Source organism: Tachysurus vachellii, chromosome 10 (assembly GCF_030014155.1).
Source record: "Tachysurus vachellii isolate PV-2020 chromosome 10, HZAU_Pvac_v1, whole genome shotgun sequence".
In the NCBI taxonomy this organism is placed as follows: domain Eukaryota; kingdom Metazoa; phylum Chordata; class Actinopteri; order Siluriformes; family Bagridae; genus Tachysurus; species Tachysurus vachellii.
The window spans coordinates 3,707,855-3,728,745 of NC_083469.1; the positions used below are offsets into that span (position 1 = coordinate 3,707,855).

A 20,891-nucleotide genomic window follows, 5' to 3' on the forward strand; every position below is an offset into this window, starting at 1 on the left:
TTGAGCAAAGGACCTGTAGATAAACACACACACACACACACACACACACACACACACACACACACACACACACACACACACAGGCACACACTCACACACATACATACACATACACTGTTTAGAGAAAACAGAGCACCACGGTAGGACTGGGATATGCAAATAAAGCTTTATGAATATTCATTAGGCCAAAGCGCATAATTAAATAATTGCATAATTGTTTATTAAATGTGTGAAACAAAGAGAGAGGGGGAACTGAAGCAGAGCACATGTTTTGGTTTTCGAAATGAAAGAAACAAAAAGAGAAAAGGGTGATACACACACACACACACACACACACACACACACACACACACACACAAAGATGACAGATGGACAGTGGCTTTTTTTTAACCATAGCTGGAGGTGCCGATACTCTCAGAGCTCTCTACAACCCTTTGAAGTGCTTTATGCTCCTCTACACATGAATAAAGATACCCTTTGACCACTCTTACACACACACAGACACACAAGCACACAAATATGTGAACACATACAAAGACACAGTTAGAGACAGTGACATTCGAATACACACACACCGCATACATTGAATACACACACGCCACACACACATCCACATACATCAAATACATTAACACAAGCATACTACAGTACATACACACATATTAATGTAGACACCATACACACAACACACAAAACCAAAATCAATTTTTCTCGTACAATTCCATATACTCACTATCCTATACAATTCCATATACTCACTATCCTATACAATTCCATATACTCACTATCCTATACAATTCCATATACTCACTATCCTATACAATTCCATATACTCACTATCCTATACAATTCCATATACTTCACCCACCCTACAAGCCCCACCCCCAATCCCTTCGACTTCCCACCGGCCCCATAAACCCCACCCCCAATCCATTCAACCCCACCCCCAATCCATTATACTGCACCAAACCTAACCCAAATCTATCAGACCCCACCCACCCCACAAACCCAAACCCAATCCATAAGACCACACCCCAAACCCATTAGACTCCACCCCCAGCCCAGCCACTTCCAATATTGGCAATACAGTCAAGTCTACAAATTGACGGATATTTTTAATCGCAAACTTAGACCATTACTGACATGTTTGACTTCATTAATATTTGTAAAATGATTAGACATGATAATGAGGCACAGGCAGCACATGTTTACTTCATATTTATTGCATGACAAATTCCAACACAAGCAGGTTGCTATAACGTGTTCTTACACAACCTGAGAAAAATAGATCCGCAACCCAGTTCTAGCAGCCACAATGGCCTATTCATTAATTCATTATTTAAGTAATTAAGTAATAAATTAGTGAATGAATTGATTTATTTTTTCATTTGTTATGTCTCAGATCGAGTAAATGAGAGTAAAACTAAAACAAGGGCAAATGAGGGTGAGGAGGAGGATGATAGGTTTCACTCTCGGTTAAAATAACTGCTATTAATAAAGGGAGATACGAGACCGTATACACACTCGCATCAGACCATGAACACCAGGCAAATAAGGAAATAAGGTTATGTATAAACATTTCTCCTTCTCTGGTGTGTGTGTGTGTGTGTGTGTGTGTGTTGCAGGTGGGTGGCTCAGAGGAATCATACTCGTCAAGAGATGAGTCAGAGCACCTACTTTACGCCCACAACACACACACACACACACACACACACACACACACACACACACAGATACAAAGGAACCAAAGCAGACATGATGGTCAGACAAAAAGCTAATCAAACCGAATTAACAGACGTAAGAAAACCTTCAATCAGAAAAAAATAGTGAGCTTTTAAGAAGGAGCGTTTTTCACCAAGTCTTCAGGAGAGATGAGTTTCCCAGTCATCAGTAACAGGACAAGAGCTTGGGCTTAAGTTTTATCATAGTATGAAATTAAACATCGTTATTCAAGCCTACTCTCCATCCTTTGTCCTTGTTTTGACATCAAAATTTCCCATCATGCACTTGGTGAATATACGGTGTTAAAGGTGTAATGAGCATTGAACTGTACAAGGATACTGTAATTCAGTGACACTGTAGAGGAAAAATGTGTCAAATACTTACACAGGAAGAATCATTGGTGTGTGTGTGTGTGTGTGTGTGTGTGTCCACTCAATTCTGAAATGTTAGCGTTCACAGATTACAGATTGAAATCTCAGGCCATGTTGAAATGTATTTATAGTAATTACCGACACGGCTTGTGTGTGTGTGTGTGTGTGTGTGCGTGTGTGCTATATGCACATGCGTTTCATTAGGTTCTCACCTGTGCATCTGTTTTCTGGACAGCATGCTTTCGTGTGCATGTGTGTGTGTATTTGTGTGTGTGTGTATGTGTGCTGTTGTTACAAATTGTTTGTGTGTCTGCAGTCCTTTGAGATCTTTGAGGCTTTTCCACAGAGGAAAAAACTGGACTTTCCTCCTGTTTTGTCGTGCGCATGTTGATGACTGAACGTCTTCCTCACGTCTCACTCCACAGTGTTAATATGAAGCTCGTATAAAAGTAGACAATCAGGACATTAAGAATTTGTAGAGTTTCATCAGTATTTCTGTTTTTCTCTACAATACTACAGGTGATATATTCAGAGAAAAGATCCAGAAAAACAAAAACGGTTCTTTTTTCTCCACAGAGATGTTTGTATGTTCAGAGTAAATGTTGATATCAAACCCATTTTTGCTCTCTGAGACGCTCTGAGTGTTTGTTCATCTAAAAAGCAGCTCAGATTTCTCTTCAACACTAAAATTCAGTGTAAGATTTTCAACAGAGGGACAAACACACGTGTAAAACACACTGAGTCACGAATGAGGTCTGAATACAGATGACTAAATCCAATCAGTGATACTTTTCTGCTTATCGATCTTTGAGAACGTTTTGATGTTGTAGCAAGTAACTTGTGTATAAAATAAAATGTCTGACATGCAATAGCCATAAAGTTCAGCAACAAACGTCATCTGTGGCTTCTCCCACTGCATCCGGCTCGACTCGCTGATTTCGATGTAAATCGACCCGTTTCCCACTGCCCATGATCTCAATCCTGCCCAGGTGAGGCTGGAAATACCTGAGCACGCTGTCAGCTAACAGCTAATCGTGTATCATGAGGCGTTTGCTCTGACACGTTAGTCAAAAGCACAGCCACGTTGAAACACAGTCCTTAATCATTAAAGATCAGACTCACAGCCAGAACATCATTCATTTCTTTTACACTGATTAAAAACATCCCATTAGTCCATCTCGGTTCCGCCGGCATTCTGGAACTCCAGCGTGCTGCTAAACTACTTAAAATGCCACAGTTATGTATAATTCACTCACACACTCTCACTCATCTTCTACCGCTTATCCGAACTACCTCGGGTCACGGGGAGCCTGTGCCTCAAATCTCAGGCGTCATCGGGCATCAAGAAGGATACACCCTGGACGGAGTGCCAACCCATCGCAGGGCACACACACACACTCTCATTCACTCACACACTCACACACTACGGACAATTTTCCAGAGATGCCAATCAACCTACCATGCATGTCTTTGGACCGGGGGAGGAAACCGGAGTACCCGGAGGAAACCCCTGAGGCACGGGGAGAACATGCAAACTCCACACACACAAGGCAGAGGCGGGAATCGAACCCCCAACCCTGGAGGTGTGAGGCGAACGTGCTAACCACTAAGCCACCGTGACCCCTCAATTATAATTCAGTTATTCCTAATAATAAAACTCTAATTCTTCAATTACTATTTAGCACTTACAGTAAAATGACATCACAGCGTGTGTTCAGCAGAAACAAAACGCTGAAACGTGTTAAAAACGTTTCTGCTGAAAGATTTATCACATGTTGTTAGAATCTGATCTGGCTAAAAAGGCAATTAAAACATTAGATTTTTTCCCCTTTAAGCCTAATATATATTTAAATGAAAGGCTGAAGCCACTGGTGATTAGATTCGATTATGAACGCAGGGAGTCTGACGTGCAGAATTACAAATGTGAAGCTCAGAGTTTAATGTATGATAAGCCTGTGATACACACAAAATACACAACTCTTTCTCTCTTTTTCGCTTACACACACACACACACACACACACACACACACACACACGGTTCCACTTTAAAAGCAAGGAATATATGCGAGGTTAATTGGCCCCAGACGTCTGACTGGATGTACGCTACAGAGTTTCAAGCTGTGTCGCGCTAATGAGGATTGCTGTGGACTTGGACAAAACCTTACAGACACACACACACACACACACACACACACACACACACACATACTCAAGTTGAGTTTATTTTTCTATCAAACTCTGTGGCTGGAAACCACATAGAGCTTGAAAAAAATCTTGTTTGTGTGTGTGGGTGTGTGTGGGTGTGTGTGTGTGTTTGTGTGTGTGTGAATTGGTAATGATTCTCCATAATACCTCATAGAGCTCGAATAACATGATCTAAGTAATTCCTTGCTTCTGTATATTGTATATAATAGCATGTGATGTTCAATAAATAAATAAATAAATAAACACATGTAAATAACTACAAAACAGCTGTAATATTTAACAAGAATTGTGAAAACTGTATCAACATTTTAAAACAGATAAAATAATTCAATTATTTTTCCATGTAGGTTCATTTGAAGACAAAAAAATCATTAGAATTTTATTTCTGGTAAAATAATAAAGTAGAGACTCTTCATTCCAGATTAATAACCAAAATTTGTGAATTACCAAAATTTCTAGATTCACAATTAAAATTTTCAAAATTTGTAAATTTGTTTGAAGGACGATGCTAAATAATTGTGATATTTCATAATTTTCCTTTAAACGGATTCACCTCATATCATAAGATTCATGTTAAATTTTACTTGTTATTAAAAAAGTTACATCATTTAACTGAGCATTTTGGCCTGAGTGAATTGTCGCTATTAGTGTAACCAAGTTTATTTTTTGTCTCGTTAATGATACCATAAATCAGTGTTTAATGCTGAAACTTTTAACACGCTACATCTTTATAATAAACATTTCTATTAACTTTGTATTTATAGTTGTTTTAGTTTCGACGGGTATCCAAATGGATATAAAGTGAATAAATGCTTTTTTAGTTTTACTATTTTACATTTAGTTGACTAAATGATTCTTTGATTGATCTAGTTAATCAACACACAACAGCTAAAACGTCAAATTCAATTCACATCGATTTCAATTTATTTGTGTAGCGCTTTGAACTATTGACATTGTCTTAAAGCATCTTTACAGAAGTATAGAAACAGAAAAAACTTATAAAGTTTCAAATTAAGTTACTATTTATCTCTAACATTTATCCCTAATGATCAACCCTGAGATGATATGAGGAAGAAACCTTGAGAGGAACCAGACTCAGAAGTGAACCTCATCCTCATTTAGTGACACTGGACATGAAATAATGTCAATGTAAATAATGTCAATGTAAATAATGTCGTTTCTACAACAGTTTATAGTCGAGTTTAATGAAGCAACCGAGAGCTCCTGAGGAACTAACAGGTCAGCGTCATCTCTGAGTTTACTCTCTCTTTCACTCATTTTCTACCGCTTATCCGAACTACCTCGGGTCACGGGGAGCCTGTGCCTATCTCAGGCATCATCGGGCATCAAGGCAGGATACACCCTGGATGGAGTGCCAACCCATCGCAGGGCACACACACACACTCTCATTCACTCACACACTCACACACTACGGACAATTTTCCAGAGATGTCAATCAACCTACCATGCATGTCATTGGACCGGGGAGGAAACCGGAGTACCCAGAGGAAACCCCCGAGGCACGGGGAGAACATGCAAACTCCACACACACAAGGCGGAGGCGGGAATCGAAGGTTCGGGAATCGAACCCCGACCCTGGAGGTGTGAGGCGAACGTGCTAACCACTAAGCCACTGTGCCCCCTTCTCTGAGTTTATTACAGACTTAATTCCTTAATGCCGAAGTCTTCAAATGTTAACTGATGAAAACCTGAGTACATCAATAGGCAAACAATGAAACATTTCTAGCATTTTTTTTTTTAAACTTGTTGGTTTGATACGTATCCCACGACAGTACACCACCTTGACCATTAAATACATTAGCATAGAAGCCTTTATTTTGTACATTACAGCATGGTGAAATTCTTTCTTTACATTTCCAAACTTTTGAGGTTGAGGTCAGAACGTAGAGTCAGGCTTGTAACAGCACCCCTGGAGCAGTGAGGGTTAAGGGCCTTGCTTAAGGGCCCAACAGTGGAAGCTTGGCAGTGCTGGGGTCTGAACCCTGATCCTCCCATCAACAACCCAGAGCCTTAACCGCTTGAGCCACCATTAAACAGTAATCTCAGTAATAAACACTTCCCTTTAAGGTCATATAGTGAGAGATCGCACACATCTGATGAAATGATGAAAGGGTGACAAGAAGAAAGCCATTTTTCAATAAATCCATCTGGAGGATGGTATGAGGTTGGCTCAAAGAAACCTGAAGGATTGAGCAACAAACTGGGCAGAAGGTTTGGTGGTTAAACCTGCATCTTCCTGTAGGTGGAGCACAGTGGTGGAAGCATAATGCTCTAGAGATTCGTTCATTCATTCATTTACTACCGCTTATCCGAACTACCTCGGGTCACGGGGAGCCTGTGCCTATCTCAGGCGTCATCGGGCATCAAGGCAGGATACACCCTGGACGGAGTGCCAACCCATCGCAGGGCACACACACACACTCTTTCACTCACGCAATCACACACTAGGGACAATTTTCCAGAGATGCCAATCAACCTACCATGCATGTCTTTGGACCGGGGGAGGAAACCGGAGTACCCGGAGGAAACCCCCGAGGCACGGGGAGAACATGCAAACTCCACACACACAAGGTGGAGGCGGGAATCGAACCCCGACCCTGGAGGTGTGAGGCGAACGTGCTAACCACTAAGCCACCGTGCCCCCCATGCTGTAGAGATATTATGTTTTATATCTGCAGGGACTGGTGAACTTGTCAATATTGAAGTAAGAATGGATGGAGCGAAGTAGCGAAGATGATCAGATGACATCTGCGAGGGTGTGAAATTCATATTACAAAAGGACAATGATCCTAAGCAAAAACCCAAAGCTATCATGGAGTGGCTTGCAATGGTAAGAACAAAGCAGATGTTCTGGAGTGGCCTAATCAAAGCATTGAACTAAATCTAATTGAAAATCTATGGAATGACTTGAAGGTTGCTGTCCATCAGCAAAAAACAATTAACCTTCCCCAGCCTGGAAAGGGGAGTGGGGGAAGATCTCCAAATCCAGACATGCCAAGCTTGAGAAGCTCAGAAATCTGCAGTTGCCTCCATTGGTGCATATAATAAATGCTTGAGAAACACTGTAAGTGAAACCATGAAAATTTGTATCGGTGGATGATGTTCTGCAGGTTTGTTGATCTACATGGATGAGAGTTTGTTGATCTACAAGGATGAGAGTTTGTTGATCTACAAGGATGAGAGTTTGTTGATCTACAAGGATGAGAATTTGTTGATCTACAGGTATGAGAGTTTGTTGATCTACAAGGATGAGAGTTTGTTGATCTACAGGTATGAGAGTTTGTTGATCTACAAGGATGAGAGTTTGTTGATCTACAAGGATGAGAGTTTGTTGATCTACAGGTATGAGAGTTTGTTAATCTTCAAGGATGATTAAATGGAGCAAAGACAATCAAGAGGTTTATAAAATTCTAGTTATAAACATACATTATTGTTGTCCAGCATAGAAAGAAGGTAAATGTACCCTTAACTGTACAAATGTGGTCTTTAGGTTCTTTATGTTCCTCTACAATTAGATTTCTAAACTCAACAGTAGTTTAAACCCCACTTTGAAAGAGAGTGTAAAAATGAATATAAGGATAAGCTACAGTCGAGTAAAACCCATTTCGTGCTGAAGCCTCGACCTTCAGGTAAGACCAGCGCTTCCTCTTTGTAGCCTGCTGTTGCTTAGTGCCAGGTTCCCACTGGGTTTTGCATTCGGTGCTCTTTAGGACACCATGGGATTCGCCCGAGTTTCTCCATCTCCAACAGTGAACTGAGAGCACACACAGCTCTGAGCTCTGTTTGCCACGCACAGTAAACACGCCTTAACCCTTTTGTCTGGCTCAGGTAAAAAAAAAACTTACTGTAAAATCTTCACAGCTCAAAACATGAGCAATAAATTCAAAGATCACGTTTTTGTAAACTGAGTGTAGCCAAATACGGAGGTATTTTCCAGACAATTTTAAAAAGGAGTTGCAAAGAGTTGCAGGAGTTTTTTTTTTTATTTGAAACGTAATCTGTTGCATATGGAGGCTGGCAAAATGTCAACACAGTCGCAAATTTTGTTGAATTTTCTTTTCCTGTGCCTTGCAAACCTTGAAACCTGTCAATCAATGTTGTGTATCTGCTTTTTCAGCTGAAATTTGGGAGACATTAAACTTTCATGCAAACAAAAAATGCAAACTGTAATAAGAAATTTGCATTATTATTTAAATCATTAAAGAACAACATTAGCATCATGGTTATCTGTTAAAGGTGCGGTGCACGATGTTTGAAAGCCAATGTTGACATTTGAAATCACCAAAACAAACACGCCCTTAACCCAAATGGGTGTCACCCCAGTTTTGATAGCTCCGCCCCACACATACATACGTAACCCAGGCAACTATTATGGCGGAACCTGCTGGCGCGGCTGGTCATGGGGATATTTTTATCAATAAATGGACACAATGAGTAATACTATGGTAACACAAATATGTTTTTGTAGTACTGTGTGTTGTACCGTGAAAGGTTTAGCTCCGTTTCACGCAGAAGACGTTCAGTTCTCTCCAGCGCTGGAAAGCTGATCCTATATTAACACGGGTCCTACTTCTTGCCTTATCGTAAGCCTTTTTTCACTTTTTGTTTTTATCCGCCATGTCAATGTTTCAATCGCATTCTGCTAATGTCAGACATGCGCACTGAACACTCTCTCCGCCGCATATTGACAAGACACGCCCCTTTCTGCTCATTGGCTACACGTTTGTTTTGTTTGTCAGCCCGACTCAGTATTCTGAAGCATTTCTCAAACAACATGCACCCCACCTTTAATATTTATGAGGGGTCATTTGGTACTGGGTCGCACAGAAAGAAAAAAATGTTTTTATTTTATTTCTATTCCATCAATTCTCTTTTAATAACATCCATCTGTTCCTCTCAAAATGCTTTACACGTACCTGTTTCAGTCACATGATACCAAACAACGAAGCTCACAAACTAGCTGAAACGGGTAAAAAACAAACATCTTTAGAAAGCTACTTTGCAAAGGGGATAAACCCAATAACGATAGAGAAAGAGAGCCAACGGCTGCCAGGAAAAAGAAACTAGAAGGACAGAAGCAATTACTGAAGGTCACAACATCAACAAATGTGAGTGCGCTAAGAATGTCTCGCTACAGAGAAACAAGCTCAGGGTTCCCACTGATTCTCCATCATTAGTGACTTGTATTTTTATGCACTTTGTGTTTGTTATTATGCTTGTTGTATAATTTTATTCTTCAGACACAGTACCAATGATATCAATGTTTTTGTATGAATCTGTGATATTATGGTAGAAATTGTTTGATGAAGCCAAGTCCAATTCCTGGTGTGTTCTTGTGTCACCGTGTTCCCAAGATAAACTCCACGGTATTCATGAAAATGCTTAGAGTATATAGTTTCTCCTAGTGATGAAATTCTAAGAAAAGTCTCAGAAATGTTGGTGTTTCCCCTTAAAATTAAAGAGAAGATCGTAGTTCAGATAAAAGTTCATCATAAAGCATTTAAACCCTTAAAAGAGCTCATAAGGTCAAAAAGTGTTCGGAGAAGTGAGGAGGACTTTTAAGAGGATTAAGAGTTTCTTTATCAGAGGACAAAATGGCTGAAAGGTGAAGAGGGAGAAGAAATGTATTGTGTACAATATTTAGTAATGATAGTGAGTTAATAAGATGATACAGATTAGAACGTATAGGGATTATTTTTGTGACCAATTATATTAGAGATAACATCTGCTTATCTGGTTAACTGTCTGTGAGCTGCTGTGATTATAAGTGAATTTCCCCACTGTGTGATAAATAAAGTTTATCTTATCTTATCTTATCTTATCTTATATTATTTTATACAGATATTAGAACATCTCTACTATAATCGGTCATGAACCTAATCCCTACACAATACAGTCTCAAATATCTTAACATAGAGACTAAGTGAAATTTTATAATAGACCCTGAAGTGATGATTGAGAGTGTTTTTGCTAAATAAACAGCCTTCATAACAATAGGCTCTAGAATTGTGATGAACTCGAAGCCACAGGATGTTTTTTTAGTGAAGCAAAGAGAGTTTTTTTTTAACGTGACCACAAGATATAGCACCAAGGTCACAAATTTGCTATTTTGAGCCCTTGAGTTAATACAATTGTGTCCAAGTGAATTTGTGCTCTCTTTTAAAAATAAAGCAATAAAAAATAAGTTGAAAACCTGAGCAAGCTGCTGCAATTCAGCACCAGCAAATTATCTGTAATATATTTTGAATGAATTCATGTGTCAGAATGAATCTATAATTTGGATTCTCTAGATTTCTTTTTTTGTAATGTGCAAACATGTCATTTTTATTTTAGTCCCTTCTGACTCACTCTTTCCTCACGCCGAAGTGGAGTACTCTACTGTGTCGAACAGAAGCCATCTACGTTTAATATGTGGACTCCTTCAGCAATTTTTCATCTCTCTCTCTCTCTCTCTCTCTCTCTCTCTCTCTCTCCCTCTCTCTCTCTTTCTCTCTCTCTCAATCCTCCTTACTCCAATCCATCTCCTCTCTCACTTATATTGCACACAGTTGCTGGCTTATTAATCACTTCAATCACTGACTTTCTATCTGTCATGCGTACCAGGTCTTGCTCTTTCTCATCTCTTTGTCTCTTCATACCTCCTCTCTCTCACTCTCTCTCTCTCTCTCTCTCTCTCTCTCTCTCTCTCTCTCTCTCTCTCATTTAAATTGCACACTGTGGATGGATTATTAATATTCAGGTGCTGGAGGCAAAAGAATACATGGAGATAAAGTTGTCATCATAGTCTTTCTATATCATTCTCAGTCACACGCATACATGTACACACATGAACACCTGCACACACAGGAAAATAATCATTCTAATAAAATAAATACCAGCAAAACAACATCAACAACATCAACACCACCATCAGCAATATCAACAACACTATCACCAATACAACCACATCACCAAAACAAGTACACCAATAAATCCACCACCAACAACAACATCATCACGATGAACATTACAACACTGTGATGGTAAAACACCACCATGTACCAGTACAACACCAATAACGTTATCACCAAAAAACTGTAAACACACCACAAGTACAACACCAATAAGATCAACACTATTAACATCATTGACAAACCAAAATAATCCCAGCAGCATAATAAACACCACCATAAATACAGTACATCTCCAAAAACATCATCACCACCACCAAAAAACACCACCAATAAAATCAACATTACCACTTATTCAACACTAAAAACGTATTCAACACCAACAGCAACACCAATAACGTCAACACCAGTACCAAAACACCACTAAGAACTTTAGTACCCATCACCAAGAACATCGTCATCAGCACCAAAACAACATGAAGAACATCAGCCTTAGCATCAAAACAACACCGAGAACATCACCATTGTCACCAACAGAACACCATGAACATCAGCACCAAACCAACACCAAGAACATCAGCACCATCACCAATAGAACATCAGTAACATCACCAAGAAGATCAGCACCAGCACCAATACAACACCAATAACATCAGCACCAGCAACAATACAACACCAAGGACATCAGCATCAGCATCAATACTAAAATAGCAACAGTAACATGATCAACATCTACCAGAGTAAAACACCACCAACACTATAACACCATGATGTCCAGTTGTCTTTATGGGGCCACATTTGACTGAATGACTAAAAGACAGTTAAGATAGCAACGATGTAATGACCTTTTAAAGAAATAAAAAAGATTATTAAAACATAGTGGAACAAAAGTGTTAGGAAAGAGCATTCGTGTTAATCGAAGCCTCGTTAACTGAATAACTCTGAGATTTTATTGGTTTATGTGCATTATAATTTTAGCACAGCATCATCACAGGATGTGGTTGGAAGAATAGATTGCATTACAGGTTTATAGATAAAAGATAAATTACTGGACAGGCAAAGATACATCCATGATGGAGCTCAGGGACTTTTACTCCTGCTTATCATCTAAACACAGAAACGTCAAAGGATCCGAGGGGTAAATGGAAACGACTGGAGGTTTAATCAGCTTTTAGCTTTTACGACTGTTTACTGAAAGGCATCACGTTACTGTCCTCAGCAGATGAAAAACTTTCGCTATCTGCAGGAAGCTAGCTTGCTAATGTTTGCTTAAACTGCTTAGCCTTTGATTTTAGTTTAATAAGCTGGAAAAATAAATCCAGCACTTTAAAAAAAATTAACGTATGACATCATAAGTCACTCTGCCCTGTGGGCTAGCTGCTTTGAAAAGAACGCTAGCTAACATTGTGTTAGCACACCACGCAACCTAGCATTGCTAATTGCCTGCTAATTTTCATTGTGGAACTACTCATGCTGAGTCTGGGTGTGTGTTCAGAATTCAGAATGTGTGTGTGTGTGTGTGGGTGTGTGATTGTTGTTCCCCTAGGCTATAGGTCAGAATTTTTTGCTTCACTAAGTCACTCTGAGGCAGACGTGGAAAATAAGTTCAAACTCACAACACAGCTCAGCTGAACACACACACACACATACACATACACATACACATACACACACACACACACAGACACATAGACACACACACACACACACACACACACACACACACACACACACACACAAACACATACACACACACACAGGACATGCCCTACTTTTATCAGCCAAAAAAAAATAAGAATCACAAATGCAAAATAAGTTTTTAAAGCATAACAACATTAAAAGTGAGTTGCTTCCTGTTTCCTAATGAAGTTTAAAAAATATCTTACTAGGACCAATTACAGAGCAACTCTGAACAAGGAAATAACATAAAGTTTTATCTTAGAGAGGAGGCGGGGCTTAACCTCTTACTATGTGACACATTCTTTTGAAGACTGTGATTGGTTGTCCAATAATAAATAGGGACACTTTTAAAATCTGGTCTATTATAAGATTTCACTTAGTCTCTATGTCAAGATATTTGAGTCTATATCATGTAGGGATTACGTTTGTGACCGATTATAGTAGAGATGTTCTAATATCTGTACATATATATATATATATATATATATATATATATATATATATATATATATATATATATATATATATATATATATATATATATATATATATATATATATATATATATATATATATATATATATATAGCATCTCTGCACTGTGTCAGATAAGATAAAATAAGATAAGATAAGATAAGATAAGATAAGATAAGATAAGATAAGATAAGATCTTTTTTAAAAGAGAGCACAAATTCACTTGGACACAATTGTATTAACTCAAGGGCTCAGAATAGCAAATTTGAAGCAACTTTGTGACATTGGTGCTATATCTTGTGGTCACGTTAAAAAAAAAAACTCTCTTTGCTTCACTAAAAAAACATCCTGTGGCTTCGAGTTGATCACAATTCTAGAGCCTATTGTAATGAAGGCTGTTTATTTAGCAAAAACACTCTCAATCATCACTTCAGGGTCTATTATAAAATAAAATTTCACTTAGTCTCTATGACCGATTATAGTAGAGATGTTCTAATATCTGTATAAGATAAGATAAGATAAGATAAACTTTATTTATCACACAGTGGGGAAATTCACTTATAATCACAGCAGCTCACAGACAGTTAACCAGATAACCAGATATCTCTAATATAATTGGTCACAAAAATAATCCCTACACGTTCTAATCTGTATCATCTTATTAACTCACTATCATTACTAAATATTGTACACAATACATTTCTTCTCCCTCTTCACCTTTCAGCCATTTTCTCCTCTGATAAAGAAACTCTTAATCCTCTTAAAAGTCCTCCTCACTTCTCCGAACACTTTTTGACCTTATGAGCTCTTTTAAGGGTTTAAATGCTTTATGATGAACTTTTATCTGAACTATGATCTTCTCTTTAATTTTAAGGGGAAACACCAACATTTCTAAGACGTTTTATAGAATTTCATCACACTATACTCTATACTATACTCTCTATATAATATAATCTCATTTCCACCAAAGTGACCTGAACACACTTGAAGTCGTAATTACAACTTCCTGACTCATAAATACAAACTTCCCAGGAGGACACAGGAGAACGAGCGCCATTACATAATCCAATCTTATCCAAGGGCTGGTGTGGGTGCAGGGTTTCATTCTGATCCAGCACAAGCTGGAAGATATTGAATTAGATTAGACATCCCTGTACTTTATGCTGTCCGAGGTGTTCGTTTATACAAAAAAACAAAAAAGACTAATCAGATTTGAGTACTGGACGTAATGTTTTTATCGTCTCTTCAAATCGAGGTGCTTATCGAAGTAGTTTGGTTAATGGAATATATGGAAATGAACAACAGCAAAAAGAAAGCAATTGGAATTGCAATTGATTCTCTTGAGGGATGAAGTGATAACCGATCCGGTCACTGAGCGTGTCGTGTCTGATGAGATATGGAGATTGTGTATTTGTTTATTAGGATGAAGAGGGGATCCCTCACTCTGCCCTTCCTGTAGTGAGTGAGTGTGTGTGTGTGTGTGTGTGCATGTGTGTGTGTGTGTGCATGTGTGTGTATTTGTGTGTGTGTGTATTTGTGTGTGTGTGTGTGTGTGTGTGTGTGTGTGTGTGTGTGCGTGTGTGTGTGTTATCTAAATGGCAACGAGAAGTGCAGAAACCAACCGAAGGGTGAAATGAAGAGACAGAAAGAGAAGGTGAAGGAGAAATAGACAGAGAGAGAGAGAGAGAGAGAGAGAGAGAGGGAGAGAGAGAGAGAGAGAGTGAGAGAGGGAGAGAGATGAGGGAATGATTCACTTTCTCACGCATCTCAATTGAATGGAGGCTTCATGAAAAAACTCAACACACTCAGGTGTGAAGCATAGACTAGATCCAGCGAGAACGTCTGGGTTCTGCTTCACTGCTAAGTGTCACGCACTGAAAATGAATCCCTGATGGAAACACATCGCCTTTGCGGTTGAGCACAGAGACGTGATTTGATATTAATTCAATCTAAGAAGAATTATTAAAAAAAAGACGTGCTGAAGTCATTCATCAGATAGAATTGTGGCCTGTCGTGTGCAACACAATACACTACACACTACAATAGGCACGAATCACACAAAAGCCTGGTTATCATACACGTCCATTCACACACAGGTCACGTCACGTGGTATTGGTTCTAATTAACTCTTTTAACCCTGACTGAGATATTCGGCAAAAAAAAAGCACAATATTCTGTAACTACTAGGAATTTTTCAGTAAATAATAACAATAAGACGGATAGATGACATGAGTAACGATGAGACTGAGGATAGTGACAGGAAAAAAGGGGGATTCAAGTAGGATATGACGATATGAGACAGATTTGGCCATATATTTAAGATATTTTCACTTTATGCTTTTTAATACTAAGATCCCAAGAAACATCAACAGCTTTACAGAAAAAAAAAATCAATGATTAATATGATCATGTGATGAATGTCTAAAGATATTTATTTATTTATTTATTTATTTATTTATTTATTTATTTATTTATTGTTCTTTTTATGCCATGATCATGTGTGGTATCTAATCACAAGTCATAAAAAAATGAAAATCAAAAATGTAAACAATTAACATTGCATAAGACAATGAAATGAAAAAAAAATCATATATCTTGTAAAAAAAAAAAAATGTGATGAAATCATATATCAAAAAAATATTAAGGGCAAAAATTGCATGAGGCAAAAGGCTTTTGAAAAATATTTGAAAACAAATGAATTATGTGAAAGGAATAGAAATGTGCAGAAAAATATTAATATCAAAAATTAATTAACTTTGAATGAAATTTTAAGAGTTAGGATGTGAAAATGCATTTAAAAAGTTTCAACAAACAAATCAGTACGTTTAAAATATTAGCATGTTAATCTAAATTAAATAGATAATTTAGATTTGGATAAGCGGTAGAAGATGAATGAATGAATGAATGCTTTACATGAGAGGGCACGGTGGCTTAGTGGTTAGCACGTTCGCCTCACACCTCCAGGGTTGGGGGTTCGATTCCCGCCTCCGCCTTGTGTGTGTGGAGTTTGCATGTTCTCCCCGTGCCTCGGGGGTTTCCTCCGGGTACTTCGCATGGTAGGTTGATTGGCATCTCTGGAAAATTGTCCCTAGTGTGTGATTGTTTGAGTGAATGAGTGTGTGTGTGTGTGCCCTGCAATGGGTTGGCACTCCGTCCAGGGTGTATCCTGCCTTGATGCCCGATGACGCCTGAGATAGACGCAGGCTCCCCGTGACCCGAGGTAGTTCGGATAAGCGGTAGAAAATGAGTGAATGCTTTACATGAGAGAAATGAGTATGTGATAAAAAAAACTGCCCCATGTGACATTAAAATTTGTCACTAAAATTCAAATTTGTCCTAAAAAAATAAGGTGAAATATTCTTCACAGCAATTGTTATAATAAGTGTCTCACAAGCTAGTGTCCCTTCTACTAAACTGAAAAACAGCTCAAATTTAACTCGAGTAACGATAACTGTCCGAAATTCTGGAAATGTCTGGGATTCTCACTCTGTATTTCTTGGTCTTATCAAACGAACGAGATTTAATGTGAGGTTTTGTACGTCCTAAACATTTGACCTGTACGTTTCCTCAAACTCACTTCTACCCTGAGTCATCTTCTGGAATCAGGAAATGATGCAATGGATGAGCTCTTTGAATTCAACCAATTCAATCCCAAGGAAGTCGCAAACATCTGTGAGCTGACGTATGTGGAAAGGGCAGAAAGCGTGTATTAAGCCTACATGTGGAGGATATGTCTGGGTGGAGTCTCGTCCCCCGGTGTGCACTCTGCTGGGATTGATCTGCATGGACAGCCCGTGACTCATGGGGTCGCTGTGGATGGGGCCACTTTAAGACGCCTGGGTCTTTGAGCTACTGTTGCGTCAGTCAGCTTTGTGCTCAGGTCTTCATCGGTAAACATTTGAAGACTTTGCTAGGAAGGAATTAGTATTGGGTTTGTTGTGAACTCAGAAATTGGGCTGATCTATTAGTTCCTCAGGTGCTCTTGGTTACACAATTCTACTTAACTACAAACTGTTGTAGAAAGGACATTATTTACATTTACATTATTTCATGTCCAATGTCACCCAAATGAGGATGAGGATCACTTCTGAGTCTGGTTCCTCTCAAGGTTTCTTCCTCATATCATCTCAGGGAGTTTTTTCCTCACCACTGTCACCTCAAGCTTGATCATTAGGGAGAGATGTTAGAGATAAATACTAACTTAATTTTAAACTTTAAAACATTTATTCTGTTTCTATACTTCTGTAAAGCTGCTTCGAGACAATGTGACTTGTTAAAAGTGCTACACAAATAATTTAATTGAACATTGAATTGAATTGAATTGAATTGAATAGAATATGGGGGGCACGGTGGCTTAGTGGTCAGCACGTTTGCCTCACACCTCCAGGGTTGGGGGTTCAATTCCCACCTCCGCCTTGTGTGTGTGGAGTTTGCATGTTCTCCCCGTGCCTCGGGGGTTTCCTCCGGGTACTCCGGTTTCCTCCCCCGGTCCAAAGACATGCATGGTAGGTTGATTGGCATCTCTGGATAATTGTCCGTAGTGTGTGATTGCGTGAGTGAATGAGAGTGTGTGTGCCCTGTTATGGGTTGGCACTCCGTGCAGGGTGTATCCTGCCTTGATGCCCGATGATGCCTGAGATCGGGGCACAGGCTCCCTCGGGGCACAGGCTCCCCGTTTTGAAATAAGCTAAAGATGATTAAAACTTGGCGTAGTTAGCACGTCTTTTAACGTTTCTATCCCGCCCGCTGACTTCTCGCCTTCCGTCTTCCCCCGAAGGATTAAATAATTAAAATCCAGCCTCCGGTATCGATGACTAACCCGAGTACGACTTCTCTGGTACATTCATTTGGGACATTATTAAACAGAATGAAGACAAATGACTCAATATAAAAAGAGGAAGACACGGATAGAAAAACATAGAGCGAATGAATGGAAACGCGTTCGAATGAGGCGTCAGATTGAGTCACAACAACGAGTTAAAAGTAAGTCAGAACAAAAAAGATTTCAGTCTGGCAGACAGACAAAGAGCTGAGCTGAGCTTGTTTCCCTGAATGACTGACAATCTTAACATGTCTAAAGCAGAGTGCTGTGATTGTCAGGCTGGGTGAACTCTACCCACAATGCACCTGGAACGCGACACAAATTTACTCTATTCACAGTCCACCTGGTGCCTGAGAATGACAAAAAATAAATTTAAAGGGAAAAAGGAATTAATTTCTATATCCTGTCTGTAAAGATGACGCAATGCTTGATGCTAATAACGGGTAAAATTTGTTATGCTAGCTCTACGCTGGCCTTTGACTAAACCCCATTATAGCTAGCAAAGTGCTTTACTCTTTAATTTCCCAGGAACTAACACGTGGTTCAGGCTTACGGAAAAATCCCACACATCTGAGTTATCTGATTAACACAAACGTGATAAACACGCAAAGGCGAATTTGCAAATTTTCCAGTTATGAACTTGAACGCGAGGAACCACATCGTGTGATCTAGGTGATACTGTATGTGATCAAATGAGGATTAAAGAAAGAAAATGTGGATATACATGGAAGAAAATCCATATAATTAATATTTATCATATGTGGAAACAATCACATGGCTTAAATGTAAAAAAAAAAAAAAAAATCATTTGACAAAATCATAGGTGAAAAAACCCACAAAAGTCATGTATTACAAAAAACATTAATTATATGTTAATTCATAAAAATGAACAAATATATCAGAAAAAGAATAATAAAATAAGAAATACAACTGAAACACAAATAAAATCAGTAAACATTTTGTTGAAAAAAATGAATTTGTTCATCTAAAAAAAGTCCTTAATGTGAAATATAAACAAGAATATAATAAACAGGAAAAAAAACGTTTAAAAAAGAAATAAAAAATATTTTAAAGGAAATGAATCGTGTAAATGGAATAAAATGTGCAGTAAAATATTACCATTAAAATTAATAAAGTTTTAATGAAATTAAAAAAAATATTATGTGGAAATACATTTTACAACAAGTTACAACAAACAAATCCGGTGGGAGAAAAATCATTTCATTTGAAATTTTATCATGTGAATCTAACCGAATTGAGTGGAAAATCTCATCAATGGAAAAATAAATAAGATTTGCATTACATAAGAGAAATGATGTGGCATTAAACTTTAATTAAAATATAAAAAAAAATCAACTGAAAGCTTCCATAAAAGCTACCCAGCTTGAACAAGCATCTCTGAATTAAATGTTCCTTCTACCAAACTGAAAAATAGTTCAAGTTCAACACAAACAACAATAAATCTCCAGAATTCTGGCTCCAAATCTCTCAGCATTCCTTCTCAGATATAATGGGAAAAAGTGTAAAATTCTGATCTAAAGCACTGCATCCTCAGTCTTACCTTTCTGTAGACTAGCGTGTTGGGAGAGTCGTCCGTCTCTCCGTTGCTGTTCTGCGTGACGCTGTTGGTTTGCGCCATGTTGGCCAAGATCCAGCGCTCAACAGCTTCTCCAGAAGACCAGCCAACCTGACGAGGAGAGACGAGGCACTGACATGTTAGCGAGGCGACGTTCATGAGGGCAGATTCGATCAGACGATCAGACAGGTTGTGAGATCGAATCCCAGGTTTAGAGACGATCAGAGAACCATGATTAAGACCCTCATAAGACCATCAATATTCAGCAGAGTTGAGAAGACTATTAGAACGACCGTTTAATTAAGTCAGTGTTTTATATACAGTAAGAGGCTTTTATGGCTTTTATATCCACATTTCTATTAAAAAGAGAGATGCATATAACCATGATTATTTATTTATTTATTTGTTTGTTTGTTTATTTATTTGTTTGTTTGTTTGTCTATTTATTTGTTTGTTTGTTTATTTCCCCAATTGTACACTAATGATTCCAAAGTGATAGAGCTAAACTCCAAAACAAGTACTAAGGCCAGGACTCTCTGAGTTCAAACATGACCCAATCTAGACAGGACTGAGACCAAATTAAGACTGAATCCCCAAGTCCCAAAACCATCAAATAATTTCTGGCTCAATTATTTATACTTTACCAACTAATTAGATTCATTTACAGTTATGGAATTTGGTACACACCCTTATCCAGGGACACCTCTATTTATCTCTCTCTTTTTTTTTTTTTTTTTTTTTTGAGTGGTTGAAGGTTAAAGATTCCGCTCAAAGCGTTTTTTGTGTGTGTGTGTGTGTGTGTGTGTGTGTGTGTGTGTGTGTGTGTGTGTGTGTGTGCCCTAAAAACCAGTGCACATGTATTTTAATGGATTATTGTACGAAACACATTTTCCTAGAAAGAAATGAATATTTTGTATTGGTATATAAATAATAAACCACACCGTTACATTTACATAAAACATGTACGACATTCAATACGTTATAATTACCTGTTCTATATTTTAAAATATTTATAAATAATACAAGCAAATAATAATAAGAAAACATACAATCCAATGGGGTGCCTATGCAGCTTCAGTGCTTGGACCCCGAAATAGACAGATTATAAATGTTATTATCTCTTTGTAATAT

General features: G+C 38.3%; 1 protein-coding gene across 2 annotated transcripts in view; it reads right to left on the reverse strand.

Moving 5' to 3' along the window:
- rgs7a (regulator of G protein signaling 7a) overlaps positions 1–20,891 on the reverse strand; it is a 60,343-nt gene that overhangs the window by 38,402 nt on the left and 1,050 nt on the right. For both annotated transcript variants that reach the window (XM_060878949.1, XM_060878950.1), the window contains exon 2: positions 19,746–19,871. In XM_060878949.1, coding sequence (XP_060734932.1) covers positions 19,746–19,823 — 78 coding nt within the window. In that variant the 5' untranslated portion in view covers positions 19,824–19,871. The remainder of the gene's footprint in view (positions 1–19,745; positions 19,872–20,891) is intronic.